The sequence below is a fragment of the Coptis chinensis genome, chromosome 4 (assembly GCF_015680905.1).
Source record: "Coptis chinensis isolate HL-2020 chromosome 4, ASM1568090v1, whole genome shotgun sequence".
Lineage (NCBI taxonomy): Eukaryota > Viridiplantae > Streptophyta > Magnoliopsida > Ranunculales > Ranunculaceae > Coptis > Coptis chinensis.
Genome location: NC_141459.1, coordinates 80,421,807 through 80,439,258, shown reverse-complemented (window position 1 = coordinate 80,439,258; position 17,452 = coordinate 80,421,807). Strand labels below are relative to the sequence as shown.

Sequence of the window (17,452 nt, the reverse complement as noted above, 5' to 3'; positions counted from 1 at the left end):
GCAATCATGAGGGAATCTACACGTACACAAATCACTGCCGTCCGGCTACTGACCACTGCCGCAAGCTACTAAGCCAGGCTACTAATCCCCATCATTACAGCAGACCTATAAACACAGTTCTCACACGCCTCCACAATCTTCACCCTACATTTGTGTTGCTCTTTACACGTGTTAGGTGGGGATTCACTTTCATCACCTATAAATACTCCCCATATGAACTACACCAGACCTGATTCTTCTCTCTCCCTAGAATCAAGAGAAGATACGTAGGCAGTTCGCTCCTCGACGAACTCAGTCTTAACCATAATCTAATCCATTCTCCTTCTCTCTCTTTGTAGGTAAAGGAAAGACCAAAACACACCTTTACAGTGATGTTCAACCTTTTTACTTAAATAATGCCTAGTTAATCTTTGGATACTAAGCTAGTTAAGAAAAATATGATCATACAAATTGCCGGAAGGAAAATTTAAGCTTACAGTACATGAGACTAAAAAAAGATCATATTAGAAAACCAAAACAATAATAAACTCAATGAAGCTTTTATATGCAAAAATCAACGGGTGCCCATGTTACAAACAATTATGATTACACAGAAAAACAAATGTATATGGCATCAAAGCGAATAAAAATCAAGCAATTATAAGAAAAATAACAATAATGACAAAGTATAAGTACAACAACGATTGAAACTTTGAGGATCTAACATACATTACGAAAACACCCACCATCACGTAAAAATTAAATCGTTGAACACACACCCATGTTTAAAAAAAACACACACACAATAAATTCTATCTAAAAGCAACAAAGGGTATATAGAAAAACAAATCAAACTATACTATAATGGGTGCAAATAAAAAGGCAAAAAAAGGGATACCATACCAGAAATCTTCAATAGTGTCAAAAGTATAGATCTTGCGAAAAGAAGAACCCCAAGCAGCACCTTCTTTCGATTGTTTTGATTGGTTGTCAAACCAGAAATTCCATCTGCGTGCTAGCTAATATGGCACCTTTCCATTACTTCTTCCACTAATTGAGGATAGAGCGAAAGCTAGAGCAAAAGAATGCGAAATTGCACACACAGAGAGAGGAACATTCGAGAACAGTATAGATAATACTTTTAGATAGTGAAACGATTAAATTACTCCAATAATAGAGTGTGAAATTACCAAAATACCCAGGAAACGTACACCAAAACTACTGTTCCTCGACCCCCACATTTTTCTATTTAGTAAAGATATCTTTCCATGACCTTTAAGAACACCCTCGTTTGCGTATTTTGTCAAAGCTTGTCGTGTGACATCAACAAGGTCATATCTGAGGAGATCAATATAATATACAGGGGTATTTAGACTTTGGTCCTAACAATAGTGGGTTTATTAGGGTTTGGTCCAGAAAAGCTTGAATATTAGGATTTAGTCCTAGTTTTGGTTGTTAACTGTTAGTCAACTGAGTTGACTGTGGTCAATCTGCTTGTATTTTTGAAATGACAATAATACCCCTCACGTGCAACATCACGTGAATAAGGTCCTCTTCTAGGACTTGGTCCCTACTGTTATTTGACAAATTAGAGCTTAGTCCTACTTGTTAACCATTAAAAAAAACCAGTCTCAACAGCGGAGGATCCCTTTTCCATCTTATTTGCCCTGCCCCTGTCTCAGCTTCAGACGTTGGAAAAGGAACAACTATAACCTATGCCTGTTCCTCTTCTATGGATTCTGGGTAAACAACCCTTTCTCTCACCAGGATCGATCGAAAGCCCATTACAAACACCTATCAATAGAACCACAAGCAAACCTTCATTGACTCTGAATGAGATTTCGATAAATCCCCTCACTCCAGCGGAGAGAGGATGGGTATTATTGCCATTAATTTCAATTTCAGTTCAGTGAAAGATTTTGTCGAGTACTCTCTTCAGATGGTTGCATTGCCCATATCATCTAGTTTTGGATCCCAACCTTTTGAAGAGAAAGGAAAATATGGTATGGCTGGTCCTGCTAGTCTGTCTCAAAGACAAATCATACACGATGAGGCTTTTAAGATTCTAAAAGGAGAAGTCACATTGTCATCAAATGAAGATAGCGACAGCCTTAAAGTTGAAGCTGATAAACCCCTCCATGTTGAGATTGATCCTATCAGCCCACTTAGAGTGGTTCTTCTTGCTTCAGTCGCTTTTCATGAACAGGTGGTCAAGCCTTGTGCATCTACCTTGCTGACAATATCGTTATTGTCACAGCTCCCCCAACCAGTTGAGATTGATCAATTGGAAATCCAATTTAATCAGCCTGAATGTAATTTCCTGATCTCAAAGTGGAAAGCTTGACTACATATCTGTGATCTCAAAGGTGGGACCTTGTTTCACAATTATTTGCCGAGCTGAAAGCCCTGGCTCAATGGATGAGTTACCTCTTTGAAAGTTTGAGGAGCGTGTTGATACCTTGCCAACCAAGGACCCTGGTCTTGCATTCTCTGGCCAGAAGGTTATTCGGGTTGAGGAGTAGGATTCACAAGTTGATCTAGCTTTAGGTGCTACTGGTCCCGCATTAGTTGGAGAGAGCTTCTTAGTCGAGAAAACCCACTATTTCGTCTAGTCCTAGTAAACACGGAGAGAGCTTTGCTTTCTTCATAGTAGTCAGGTAATCTTAGCGCCTCTGGTTGTTCAGGCCCCTGTTTCAGCTCATTCTTTAATGGTTGACAAGAAGGACTAAACTCTAATTTGTCAAATAATAGTAGGGACCAAGTCCTAGAAGATGACCAATTGTCATTTCAAATATATAAGCAGATTGACCACAGTCAACTCAGTTGACTAACAATCAACAACCAAAACTAGGACTAAACCCTAATATTCAAGCTTTTCTAGACCAAACCCTAATAAACAAACTATTATTAGGACCAAAGTCTAAAAAACCCTAATATATAATAGTTATGATGATCAAATGTATGACATCAGAAATTGAATACCATAGATGTGGCTTATCATATGAATAAGTTAATTCCTTCACATGCCATAATTAAGCGTGATACTAAATTTGATGCTTTCCATTAAAATATATATCTTCTAGTGAAAATAGAGAAATTGATCAGCATCTTGAAATGCAACGATCCCATCTCTGTTCTTGTTTTGTTCAAAAAATCAAGAGAAAGAATCATAACCATCCATGATATTGTATGTTCTTATTAGGAAGAATCATAACCATGATATTGTATCCTATATCTTTTCGTAAGTTTTAATTCATAAACCAGATGTAGGTGACTACATTCTCAAATTCTGACATTGCATATTATATGCATCAATTTCCAACAATAAAAATGAGATGAAGTTAGTTAAGCATATTTAGATTGAGTGCGAGATGGACGTAGTTGTATTGCATAGATCCTCAAGTACCAAAGACAAAACATCTGTGATAAACACATTTGTATGATATGGGCGTTTTCTTTTAGGGTAAATCTATATCTTGATATTAAAGCTCCCATAAAGGGGTATTTTTCGATTTTTCGAGCTCTATTAAAATTCAACGTCATCTCCTATTAAAACATAAATTTATCTCCTATTTGAAAAACGAAAATCTTTTTTTACAACAGGAATTCCTCTCCTATTATAACGGGAGTTATTCAAACAAATTCTAGCACTTCTAATTAAAGCGGGAATTCTTCTCCTATTAAAACAGAATCTCTCTCAATTGAAAAAATGGGTTTTTAAAACTTAATTAAAACTTAATTAAAAACAATTTGTTATAAAATTAAAATGGATTAGCGATTAAAACAGTAGTCTCATTTTTCTAAAAAAAATCTAAATATTTTCAAAAGTGCCGGTGTGTACGCACGGGCCTACAAGCTAGTCTTAATATTAAAGCTCCCACAAAGAGTATTTTTAGAACTCTATTAAAATTTCACATCATCAACTTAATAGTTAACTTAAAACGGAAAACTCTTTTTCTTTTAGAATCCAACTTCAAACCGGAATCTCCTTTCCTTTTAAAACCAAAACTCAAATAGTAGCATAAAAACTCTTTATGTCCAAATTAAAATGGTATCCCTCCCCCAATTAAAAAACACGGGTTTTTAAAACATAATTAAAACAATTTGTTAAGAAATTAAAATGGGTTTTTAAGACTTGATTAAAATAATTTGTTAGGAAATTAAAATAAGTTAGCAACGAAAACAGGAATCACAATTTGTTATGATTGTTGAGCAAATTTTTAAAAGAGCCGGTGCGTATGCACGAGTCTACTTTATAGTTGTATTATATAGTTACTACTTAAAAGTTGTGCCAAAACTTAATTATTTCTAAAAAAGTGGTACTAAAATCTAATTACTTAAAATACGTGAGATATAGTTGAGGGATAATATCGCCATTTTGAAATTATTAGCTAGCGGATTGATCGTGGTCAATTTGGTCAACTGACAATCAAGAAAAAAATTTGTATTATTTTCTAATTTATTTGAAATGTGATAGTATTTCCTAATATCGGTCTAAAAAGTGGTACCAAAGTCTAAATAACCCTTATTACTTTCTCTCTCCCAAAAAAACATGCTGATCAATTTCCCATGCCCTAGCTATTAATTAACACCGTCAAAGTATCGTAGATATTTTGAATTTAGCAATTTATCGCAATATATCCTCTTTTATCGACGATATTTACAAGAGAAAATGCCCCAAGCCCCCAAACATGTCCTCGATAATATCATGCTGTTTTATAAATACTTGATACATATCGCGATATATCCTGATATATATATTTTGTACTGTGGCTCTTAATACACTGTTCTTCGTTTATTATATTGGTTATGGGGCGGGGAGGTTATCGGGTTGAGGGGTGAGGATTAAAACTTGTCAATAGAGCACTTTAGGAAAGACACACATACAAAAAGTAAGTAGCAACCTTCACATTCACGTTCACATTCAAAAAGTATGTAGCACCTGTTCAATTTCCACATTCACATAGCTGCAACCTAGTAACCCATTCGTGCACATTCTATGTGGTATCAATGGGTTTGACTTTTATCCGAGTTGGCATACGTGTCCCCTCGCTAGACGACCCTTTTTTTGTGGTTTTCTATAATTTTTAAGGATACGATTTTTTTGGCGGGTAGGTGCAACGGTCGTTCTCAGTAGTGGGAAACCGTGAGAACAAGAAAGTGTTGTTGCTCACTTGCAGCGGCTAACCTTTTGACTCGTGACCATTTCCTTTTCTTACACACTTTTTTGTTTGCCAACGAAAAAGACATGCATATTCAAAAAACTTTAATTTCTCAAACAAGTGCTTCATTATATTGATGTTGAGCTGAGGTAACATAAAGATTCATTTCTATGGTCTTTACTTTATCTGGTCATGATCGTACTGTTTGTTTGAATGTAATGAAATAAAAGTCATGGTTTGACTATTTGTAGTGTTGTTTGATTGAAGAAAAGAAGTTGCTTTTAAAGGTTAGTTGGAACACATACAGGTGTATGGATTATGAATTCATAAGGTTTGCTTTTGATAGCTTGAATATGTTTTGGTTGTGTTTTAGTTATGATTGAAGCTGAAGCTGGATTTGTTGCTAGTTTTTAGAAAGACGACGGAGTTTAGAAATTTTATTATGGCTTCAAGTACAAGCAATAACAATCATGTAAGATCCATTTCATTTCGTTCTGTGTACTGAGTCTAGTTATCTGGATTTTTTTTTTCTTTTTTTTTGCACAAAGACTTTCGGAGTAATTAAGAAGGGATATTAACATGTCTTTCTTGTAAGTCATGAGAATTAATTGAACACCCTATTGAGAATAGCATGCGACCGCGAGGTTTTGGGAAAAAAGTGTTTCTTTAGTTGACTTTACAATGGTTGTAGACTTGTAGTCTTGTAGGCTAGCTATGCATATTGCCGGCCTATACTATTGGACAAAGTGTCCGAGTCCTCTCTTCTAGAAATGATTCCTTTTCTTCACCGTACCTTACGTAAATTGCAGGTCTAATTTCAGTAATGCAAAAAGCTTTTGAAATAAAAACTTGTGATGATACATGTTTATTTGCAAAGTAGAATATTGCTAAGTTGCAATTTTCTGTTTCCCTGTTACATGCTCTTACAAATTAAGATAGTGTTTCATTTGGGAATCCATCTTGCAGCTGTTTTAAGGGTTTTCACATTTGGGTCGATCTGGAGGCTTCTGCGAGAAGTAACATGAGCTGTTGCTTCTTTTCTGCCTCAAGAATCAAACAAAAAAGGGTTCCTACTCGTAACAATAATCAAGACATAAGCGGTAAGACTTTCATTTATCATGGTATAATTATTCTATTCCTACAAAAAAATAAAAAAGAGTTATCGTTTGTTGTCTGTGCCATGTTGTCTTGAAATATCTGCTTCCTTATTCTGAAAGTTATACTAGATTAGTTCTTCGTTCTTGTTAAAGTTATTGATAATCTCTTTAGCATTTTCATTTCAATATCAAGAACTTGGTTCTGATTGTGAGATAGTGGAAAGAGCTAGGGAACTCCAGTAACTAGTAGACTTGGGATGCCGAGGCAGCGTTTGATTAAGTCCTCCCCCTCCTCCATCCCCCACCCAAAAAAAAGTTTGTTTTTTACCCAGCTAAAAGCAGATTTTCGCATATAAGTTGGCTTCTAAAATAGGTATGGTGTGTGGTAAACTTCAAAACCTGATTTTTAAATTCTGAAGTATCGTTTTGACCAGCAAAACCAGAACTGATTTTATAAGCTATTTTTGTGGTATATTTTTTAGAGTTGTATGGAGTCTTAAACAGAGTGATGTAGTGCCTAGAATGAAACTTCTGTACATAGCATGTGTCAATTCAATGTGTGCACATCAGATAAGCTCTTCGGAGTATCTAGTTGAGACCAAAGCAGCTGAACAACTGGACTAGTTGCTTTTCGTGTATTGACAAGTGATCTGCATATATAATTAAGAATAGGCATCCCGGCCACCATTTTCCATGACATGTTTTCATAGAAAACATATAAATAGGGGAACCATATTTGAGAACTTATCTGTTAAAATGACATGCTATAAAACCTTGCTAGAAAATAATTAAAGAATGGAACTTGAAGCAGCATGCACCTGCGATTTCTTCTTTCACCTGATTATTTACATTCACGTGATATATACCATGTAGAAAATGGACATCCAACTTAAAACCAATTGATGAGAAGTGGAGAAGCCCCAGGATTTATAGATTTGATTGTGTTGGAATATAAAATGCAATGCCTCAACTATTATGTGTCAATGTAATATTTATGTTCTTTATTTTTTTCTTTTTCTCTTGCTATTGTTCATTATTTCTCTTTTTGTCAGGGTTTTTGCCTGTGAACATCCAAATTTTTACGTACAACGAACTAAGGTCAGCAACAGACGGTTTTCATGCTAGAAATAAGCTAGGTCGAGGAGGTTTTGGAACAGTATACAAGGTACACGTAGTTTTGATATTGTCCTTTTCCTACGAATGTAACGACCTCTATGACTATGGTGTTAGTTTCACTGTCATACAGAACACTTTTCAAGGAGTGATCATCTTTATTATTCTGCAATTATGGTTCAGATAATCAGATGGGGAGTCAAACAGAAAATACGAAAGGTTGTCAAAAAACCGAAAATGAAAAATAGAACAAAGAAGAGAAGAAGGAAACAGAAAGTCAATGATTCTGTCAAGGCCTTGTCCGTAAATGTTTGGTAGACTTTCGTCAAGTTTTTAACATTCCAGTGGGAAGGTTTCATCCAAATATATTTTTCATTTTTCTTGTAGTTGCTTTATTTCTTGCTTTTTCGTTAAAAGGTCAAAATTAATTAAAAATATTTCTAGAGTGGGTGGCATAAATTTATGATTGCCTCATTAATTGTAGGAATGATTTCACCTAAGATATATAAACTATGTTGTAATTGTTCTGGAAATTATTTAGGCTGTTGCATTATTCCCCGAGACAACCTGCAGGACGTTAACAGCCATTTTATACTGTTCAAAACAGTCACTTTTATTAGGTGTGTTGTAATGGCTGTTAGACATTATCGAATCCATTATCTGGTCTATTTTATTTACTCATCCTTTGCTTTTCCTAGTTTTAACCATTAGTATGGGCATTTCCATTTTCAAAATGTGAAAAGAAAATTCCAAATCCATGTTTCTTCGCCCTCCCCTTCCTTTTAGTGCTCTAAAACTCATTGGACTCCTAGTACTGTTGTGCCATAATTTATTCTTAGAAAGCCCAATGTTGACTTCTCTATGATTACTGTAATCTTTTGTGTTTTTTGCTAGGGAATTCTTAGGAATGGAACACAAGTTGCTGTGAAGGCACTCTCTGCCCAATCAAAGCAAGGGTTGCATGAATTTTTGACAGAGATTGATACTGTCTCTAATGTCAGGAATCCCAATCTTGTTCGGATATTTGGCTGCTGTGTTGAAGGGGATAACCGGATTTTGGTTTATGAATATGTGGAGAATAATAGTCTTGACAGGGCATTATTAGGTATATTCGTGCTAAATGAGAACACCGACGTAGTATGAAACCTGAGTAACTTTTGAGATGATTACGTTGAAATTAGAGCACTATATTGATGTTCAATTTGTTTTCTTCTTATAGGTTCAAAGAGTAGGGCTATTAAGCTAGACTGGGGTGTAAGATCTGCCATCTGTGTGGGCACTGCCAGGGGTCTCGCTTTCCTTCATGAAGAACTTGAGCCATATATCGTGCATAGAGACATCAAAGCTAGTAATATACTTCTTGACCAGAATTTTGTCCCAAAAATTGGAGATTTTGGATTGGCCAAATTATTCCCAGAAAATATTACTCACATCAGTACTCGAGTAGCAGGAACATCGTAAGTAACCTGGAGTCTTTTGACTCTTTTCCCACATAAGATATACTTTGTTCATTACCATAATATTCTTTTAGAAGTAATATAGTTTGGGGAAAAGAAGAAATATAACTTGAAACCAGAGTTTTTTGTACTTTGGTGCCAAAAATTACACATCGCATGAGTTATGTTCTATTTATCACCTGATGTTTTAGAACGTCAGAAGACGACATTGAGTGTTAAACCAGATAGTGTTGATACTTCTGTAGAGGGAAGTAAGTTCCTAGAGTTATCAATTGTTAGAGTAGAGACACTGCTATAATCTTTCTGTTGGGTGGAACCGTCGAGCGAATGAAGCTCTGGTATCTCACCAGCAAGCTTGAACGACATGTGGGCATCGTGTGGGAAGAGAGCCAAACAACTTGGCGAAGAAAAGCGTTGAGCAGTCTACGCGCACCGTTTGGAAGTAATGTTGCTAGTTTACCTCCCAACGACCTGATGGTGTCGTTTGAAGTTAGAGTTCTGAAATTTTTCAGAATTTTGACGGTTTGTCGATATTTCGGCCCAAAGCCTATATTTCTCACCTTTTTCTATGTGTACCTATATAAAGGAAATAGATTAGGGTTTTGAGACAACTTTTGAGAGATTTATTTCTTGGGTATTGTGGGAGCTCTATTGAGCTAGGGTTCTTGATTCTTGATATCTCTTGTAAACTCTCCAATCTTTGCTATAAAGAAAACTCGGCTCTTGTGTGGATGTAGGTAACATTTACCGAACCACCTAAATCTTTGTGTCTCTTTGCATTATTTACTTCCTTATTTATTGTTTGCTTATTATGGGTGATGATAAATTAGTGGTTTTGCTTGTTTGAGTTTGTTGTGATAACTACCAAAGTCTTGGGTGGGTGATTTCCTTGATGTGAGCTCCAAGTTGAAATCATTTGGGATAGAAAGTAGCTAGATTGAGGTGTGACTTTCTAGTAAAATCTCCCAACAAGTGGTATCGGAGCACAGTTTTGAATCATTGGAACAAGGTGAGTGACGAAAGACTCCACCTTTAGCATTGAGAGCTAGGTGTTTGAAGAAATTCCTCTAAGAGATTCTCCACCGTTGTTTTGGTTCAGTGAAAGTCATGACAACCGAAAAAGAAAGCTACAAGATAGAGAAGTTTGACGAAACAAACTTCGGCTATTGGAAGATGCAAATCGAGGACATACTCTATCAAAAGGATTTGATGGAAACATTGATAAGTGAAAAGCCCGATGAGATTCTGCAAGACAAATGAGATTTGCAAGATATAAAGGCATTGGCTACAATCCGATTGAGTCTTTCGAAGTCGGTAGCCTTCAATATTAAAACCGAGAAGACGGCGAAGTCTCTCATGGAGGCACTTACTAAGATGTATGAACAAACCTCGGCCGCGAACAAAATCTATTTGATCACTAAGCTATTTAGTATGAGAATGTCGGAGGGGACCTCCTTCAAGGATCACCTAAATGAATTCAACCAAACTAAGGACCAATTGGAGTTGGTTGAGATTACATTTAGCGATGAGGTGCTAGCATTGGCGATACTTGGACAATTGCCTCCAAGTTGGAAGGCGACTATGGCAGCTATTAGTGGCTCTGCGGGAATGACCAAGTTGAAGTTTGAGCACGTTGTTAGTATGATACTAACCGAGGAAATCCGGAGACAAGATTGTCCTTCATCTTCGAGGTCAACTTCAGGGTCGACATTGAGCACTGAAAGTAGGGGAAGAAATTCAAACAGGAGTTGTAGTAAGAAAAAATGGAGGGGGAGATCGAAATCTCAAGCCCCCCGATTGCAAAGCGTTGAACACAATCCTCAAGACATAAGTGAAATTGTATGTTACAATTGTGGTAAGCATGGCCACTATAGTAACAATTGCCCGGCACCAAGAAACAACAACAACATTAATAAGAACAAGAAAAAGAATCAAGAAGCTAATGTTGTTGAGATAGTAGATAATGCTTTGATATGTTCGATGGAGCACAAGAAAAGTCTTGGGTACTTGATTCTAGCACATCTTTCCATGCTACCTCACATCGAGAGTTCCTTGAGAACTATACTGAAGGTGACCTTGGAACGGTCTTTCTCGGTGATGATCAACCTTGTGACATTGTCGGCAAGGGTGACGTGCATGTCAAGATGAATGGCTCGTCATGGTTATTGAGAGACGTCAGACACGTTCCGGATTTGATGAAGAATTTGAATTCTGTGGGGCAATTGGCAAGTGAAGGATTTGTTACAATCTTCACCAGTGATACTTGGAAGGTCTCGAAAGGTTCAATGGTTGTTGCAAATAGTAAGAAAGATGGTACTCTCTACATGACTGCACATGGTTGTGAGTCAATTGTCGTGGCACATGGCAAAGAGGATCCAAATGTTTGACACCACAGACTTGGTCACATGAGTGAGAAAAAAATGAAAATCCTTCACTCTTCTGGTAAACTCCCAAAGTTACAGTCGACTGAAATTGACTTCTGTGAGAACTGTGTATTTGGAAAGCAGAAGCGGGTGAGTTTTCAGAGAATGGGTCAGACTCCGAAAGCTAGAACGCTTGAGTTGATTCATACAGATGTCTTAGGGCCAGCTAATGTCTCTTCACTTGGCGAAAAATCATATTTTGTGACTTTCATTGATGATCATACTAGGAAGGTGTGGGTCTATTTCTTGAGACACAAGTCAAAAGTATTTGAAGTGTTCAAGACTTGGAAGGCCATGGTTGAGAATGAGACAAGCTTGAAAGTAAAGAAGCTGAGATCCGACAACGGTGGAAAGTATGAGGATTCATGTTTTAAGAAGTATTGTGCTGACAATGGCAACAAGATGGAAAAAAACTTTGCCAGGGACACCTCAGCAGAATGGGGTTGCAGAGCGGATGAATAGAACATTGACAGAGAGAGCTAGGTGTATGCGTACACTAGTAGGCTTGCCCAAGCAGTTCTGGACAGAAAGTGTTAGCACAGCAGCTTACCTGATCAATAGAGGACCATCAGTACCTTTGGATTTTAAGATTCCAGAGGAAGTGTGGAGTGGGAAGGATGTGAACCTTTCCTATTTCAAGGTGTTTGGTTGTGTGTCCTATGTCCACATTAGTGACCAAGCTAGAAGCAAGCTTGATGCTAAGTCACTAAAGTGTACCTTCATCGGCTATGGCGGTGATGATTTTAGGTATCGCTTTTGGGATGATCAAAATCGAAAAATCATTCGTAGTAGAGATGTTGTGTTTAATGAGAAGGTGATGTACAAGGACGAGAGATGAAGCCTGAAACCAAGGAATCGGGTACGAGAGCACGCAGTATGTTGAATTGGAAAACTTTGATGTAAGTCGGGTATAGTGGAGCCCCCCACAATGAGGGATGACAAGTAGTAGTGACTCAGAGAATAATGAGGATACTATACTACCGAGTCCATCTCCACCTCGTGCCCCAAGGAAGACATCCAGGCCACATGTACCGAGTACGAGATATACGCCCTCCACCTATGTGAATTACTTGCTACTTACTGATGGTGGCGAGCCTCAATGCTATGATGAAGCATTGGAGGCGAGTGATGCAAGCAAGTGGGAGCTTGCTATGCAAGATGAGATGAAGTCCCTCATCTCTAATGGCATGTGGGAATTAGCCAAACTACCCATAGGCAAGAAGGCTCTACAGAACAGATGGGTGTTTAGAGTCAAAGAGGAACATGATGGTTCCCAGAGATACAATGCGAGGCTAGTAGTCAAGGGTTTTCAGCAGAAAGCAAGCGTTGACTTCACAGAGATATTCTCCCCAGTGGTGAAACTGAATACTATTCGATCAGTGTTGAGTATTGTTGCAACGGAAGATTTGTATCTTGAGCAGTTGGATGTTAAAACTATCTTCCTCCATGGTGACCTAGTTGAGAAAATTTACATGCAGTAACCGGAGGGTTTCATCAAGAAGGGTAAAGAGAATATGGTATGCAGGCTCAGAAAGAGTTTGTATGGTTTGAAACAAGCCCCTAGGCAGTGGTACAGGAAGTTTTATAACTTCATGCAAGGAAATGGCTACTATAAGTGCAATGCTGACCATTATTGCTACTTCAAGAGGTTCGACTCCAACTACATCATCCTATTACTATATGTTGATGATATGTTAGTAGCGAGTTCTGATATGTCAGAAATTGGGAGATTGAAAGAGAAGTTGGCAAGTGAGTTCTCTATGAAGGACTTGGGTGCAGTGAAACAGATTCTAGGGATGAGGATCAGAAGAGATAGGCAGAAAGGTATTCTGGAGTTGTCTCAGGCTGAGTATGTTAAGAAGGTATTGAAGAGGTTCAACATGGGTAGTGCGAAACCAGTTTGCACACCTTTGGCAGTCCACTTCAAGTTGTCCAAAGAACACTCTCCCAAGACTGTTGAGGAAAGAAACTTTTCGAATTTCGACGGTTTGTCGATATTTCGGCCCAAAGCCCATATTTCTCACCTTTTTGTATATGTACCTATATAAAGGAAATAGATTAGGATTTTGAGACAACTTTTGAGAGATTCATTTCTTGGGTATTGTGGGAGCTCTATTGAGCTAGGGTTTGAGTGAGGCCTCTTGTTCTTGATTCTTGATATCTCTTGTAAACTCTCCAATTTTTGCTATAAAAGAAACTCGGCTTTTGTGTGGATGTAGATAGCATTTACCGAACCACCTAAATATTTGGGTCTCTTTGCATTATTTACTTCCTTATTTATTGTTTGCTTGTTATGGGTGATGATAAATTAGTGGTTTTGTTTGTTTTATTTTGTTGTGATAACTACCAAAGTCTTGGGTGAGTGATTTTCTTGGTGTAATTTCCAAATTGAAATCATTTAGAATAGAAAATAGTTAGATTGAGGTGTGACTTTCTAGTGAAATCTCCCAACACTTTCTCTGTACTCTGAAGGGTTAAATGAACGTTGTCTCAATCGTACGTGCTGATGTTATTAGACTTCAGTTCTGGAAAGAAGCTATCTAATCCCTGAAAAATACAACTTGACCACAATATTATGACCTGATAGTCATGTATATATGCAAAGGGAAACTTATAATATCATAGGCGATTTATCAAAAAAACAAAAGAAGAGAATCTTTTTAATCTTGAGAGCACGACTCTGTTGTGCATTGTTATTTATATAATTATATATCTGAAATTGTTTCTCAGTTCTATAATAAGGTCATATTATTAGTGAAACCCAAGTGATAGACTCTAGTCATATTTAGCTTCGGTAGGTTGAGATTTTTTATTCTGGCTCAAATACGTGAAAAAGTTGCAACTATTGATCAAAGAAGAAACTGATTATGTTTAATGCAGTGGTTATCTAGCACCAGAATATGCAATGCGTGGTCAGTTGACCAAAAAGGCTGATGTATACAGCTTTGGAGTCCTCATAATCGAAATAGTTAGTGGCAGAAGCAACACAGAGTCAACGTGGGAAGGAATGCGGAAGTTTCTCCTTGAACGGGTGGGTTATCTTCTAGTACTATCAGAAGGCTAGAGCAGCTGTCTTCATTAAAATCCTCCTTGTAATTGTTACTTCCACTTTCCTATTCTATTGGAAGTGATTGCAGTTTGATGTTTAGATGCCAACTAATAGTCCATGGACCTTTCGTTGAAAATGCTGCAGACCTACAAATTTTTCTTCTTTTCAATTTCTAAGGTCTCTCCCTTGTTAACCTTTTCTATTAAAATCGGTTTCAAGTATTGAATTGTTCTTTTCAGTAAGCAGAAGCACAGATATTATGTTCTCATTTGAAGAGCTGCCATAACAATATATGCTCTTTAGATTGGAACAAGAGGCAGCGAAGTTAATCCTAGAGAATGAAGATGTTGCAACCTTTAAAGTACATATAATATATACTGCATTAATATTGGTCTTTACCTATTTGACTGTCTAAAGTCTAAACCAAGGAGACCTATTTGTTATAGTATGAAAGTTAACATTCATCTCCTGTTTACATCTACTATGTTTTTCATCAACAGACGTGGCAGCTTTATGAAGAAGGGAAATTGCTAGAGATAGTAGATCCAGACCTAGAAGAATACTCCGAGGACGAAGTAGTCAGGTATATTAAGGTGGCTCTTTTCTGCACCCAAGCAGCACCGACCCGAAGGCCGCCCATGAATCAGGTTGTGTCCATGCTCTCAAGAGACATTAGGCTCAACGAGAAGGAGCTTACTGCTCCAGGTTTCTTTCGTATGGGGGAAAATAAAGGATTATCTCCCACACATTCAACCACCCAACTGGTCAGCAATTCTAATGTTAGTATCACAGAAGTAATTCCTAGATGATTAAGAATTTCTCTTTGGACATTTATTTAGATTTTTTCTTATCAAAAGATAATATGAGAGTTCTATGCTGAATGCTGATACAATATGACCAGCATACTACATTCATTTATTCTCAATGTCTGATGTTAATAGGAAAGTTAAACCGTTGAATCTATTGTGCTTACAAGTTTTCACATATTTGATCAAATCAATATCGAAGAAAAATCCATTCCTTTTGTAAAAAATCTACAGTCAGATGAATTGATAATATGTATAAGTCTGTAATGTATTCAATATTCTATTACTTTTCGAGATAGCTAAAACCGAATCTGGGCCAATTCCCTAAAGCGAGTAAAGAACCACCCTTGTTCAACTAAATTATTAACTTTTTATATATATATAAGAGCATCTCTAGCCTCTAGGTGGTGGTAGTATATTCTTCAAATTTGAAGAATCTGGTCGCAAATTTCGACCAATTTTAGGTGGTCGCAAATATCATTCGCAAATTTGGAATAGGACTACCTTGCACGACATTGATACTGTCGCGCGACATTACCAATGTCGCCTCCAAGTTGAAAAAAAAAAAACTCACGCGACATTCCACAGTCGTACCAAATTGAAAAGATAAAAAAAATAACTCGCGTGACATTCGTAGTGGCGCGCGACAATACTACTTGTGCGTGGTGCTGGTCAAAGTCAAAAAAAAAAAAATTAGGGCGACATTTGCAATGGCGCGCAATATTACCAATGTCACTCTGCATCCACATCCGCATCCAAATTGCCAAATTTGTAAACAAGAATGCGAACAAGCAGGTGATGCGATCGAATTTGAGGCCACCTAGAAATGGAATTCCGAAAATTTTTGAAGTTTTCCTTCAAATTTGAAGAATGCGACTGAATTTGAGGCCACCTAGAGATGCTCTAAGCCAACCCAACTTCCTCTTTGATAAACGTACGTATGACGTAGAAACACAAACAAAAGAAAACACTTTCTTCTTAGTTATAATGTCATTTTATGAATCTAAGGTGAGTCTCACCTGTAGGTGAACAACTAAAAAATGAATGGTGTGAATGGTGTGGAAGGATGTTTGGTTAATAACCAAAAAATGAATGGTGTGGAAGATGTTTGGTTGTAGCTTATTCATTTTTTGGTTATACGGTACCAAAAAGAGAAAAAATAAAAAATAAAAAATCTCTAACAATTCATTTACCAATACAAATCTCAAATATTGCAAAAAAAATAATAAAGTAAATTTTTACTTAGAAATTAGTAATATCCATTGACAAAAAATGTCATCTTTAGAATTTGATATTCCAATAGGCCAAAACAATAAAATAAATAAATAAAGAATTCAAAGAGCAAATAAAAAGGATTGCCAACAATGCAAAGTTTTAACGATGAACAACTCATTTAAACGATTTGATGCATTTGGAGAAATCCAACAAAATAACTTGTGCATCCATCATTGAAAAAGGGTGCTGTATTGGGTGCCACTAAAATTAGATCGGGCAGCCTCCAGTCCAAGCCCAAACAACAAAGCCCAAACAAAAGCCCAATACACCCCCCACCAAATCGCGAAACCGGAAAACCCAAACTAACCGGTCATCTCTATCGCCATCAAGGAGTCTAAAACCCAAAAAAAAAAAAAATTGAGTTGTCTGATGGTTTCATGAAGCCGGATTCTAGATTGAGGCTTGTTGTTGAGGAAAATGTGAGAAAAGTTCGGTTTTTTTTTTTTTTTTTTGGGGTTTTGGGAATTGAGTTTTTCTCGATGTTGGGTTGGTTTTTTGTAGGTTAAATTGTCAAAAGAACGGGATTCGTTGAATGTTACTTGAAGAAATTGAACCGAGATTTGTCAAAGGTAATCGTGCTTTGCTTTAAGTTTTATTTTGAATATGTTGGTTTAGAATACATTTAGAGTGCCGACTAGTATTGAGTATAACAAATGTTTTAAGTTTTAGAAGTTGAACAAATTTGTACGCAGTTATTTCATTGTGTTTATCCAAGACCTAAGAGTCATTATTGTAAGGCTCACCATTCTTGTCAGGAGGGATACTACGAAATGATTTTTCATATCCATTCTTGTCAGACAGTAGTGCTTACATTTTGATCACAATATTTTAGTGGTTTTGAATTTCCTGAGCATCTACAACAGACTCGAAATCATGTTTGTTTTTGTGTTTTGTGTGTTTCTTTTTTAGATTAGTATGTTTGGAACTATCAAAAAATCTTGAGTTCTTAGTCTGTTAAGTTCTTGGTATATATCTTGTGAAGTAATATCTATATATAAAAAAAGAGTATTGAACTAATTTTTTTGATGGTCAAAATGTTAATGAGAAAAGTAGTCGGAAATAGATTTCATTAAAGAAAAATAGATGCCGCT

General features: G+C 36.8%; 1 protein-coding gene across 8 annotated transcripts; it reads left to right on the top strand.

Annotated features, from left to right (window-relative positions):
* Positions 1-5,105: 5,105 nt before the first annotated feature.
* On the top strand, positions 5,106-15,241 carry LOC147505035 (cold-responsive protein kinase 1-like). Of its 8 annotated transcripts, XM_086557629.1 has the most exons (10): positions 5,182-5,290; positions 5,393-5,428; positions 5,515-5,613; positions 6,108-6,241; positions 7,291-7,403; positions 7,535-7,665; positions 8,257-8,456; positions 8,571-8,808; positions 14,112-14,262; positions 14,781-15,241. In XM_086557629.1, exons 4-10 carry the CDS (start codon positions 6,163-6,165, stop codon positions 15,087-15,089), a joined length of 1,221 nt encoding a protein of 406 aa, XP_086413755.1. In that variant the 5' UTR covers positions 5,182-5,290; positions 5,393-5,428; positions 5,515-5,613; positions 6,108-6,162; the 3' UTR covers positions 15,090-15,241. The 8 variants fall into 8 exon arrangements, with proteins under 8 accessions (XP_086413760.1, XP_086413755.1, XP_086413759.1 ...); XM_086557634.1 differs by lacking the exon at positions 7,535-7,665 and having other exon boundaries at positions 5,106-5,290; positions 8,246-8,456; XM_086557628.1 differs by lacking the exon at positions 5,182-5,290 and having other exon boundaries at positions 5,308-5,428.
* Positions 15,242-17,452: the final 2,211 nt, after the last annotated feature.

Excerpts from the sequence above, each read along its gene's own strand:
- LOC147505035 (XM_086557629.1), top strand. The coding sequence starts at position 6,163 with ATGAGCTGTTGCTTCTTTTCTGCCTCAAGAATCAAACAAAAAAGGGTT. Across the intron at positions 6,242-7,290 it reads CAATAATCAAGACATAAGCG|GGTTTTTGCCTGTGAACATC; the intron begins GTAAGACTTTCA and ends TCTTTTTGTCAG. Across the intron at positions 8,457-8,570 it reads TCTTGACAGGGCATTATTAG|GTTCAAAGAGTAGGGCTATT; the intron begins GTATATTCGTGC and ends TTCTTCTTATAG.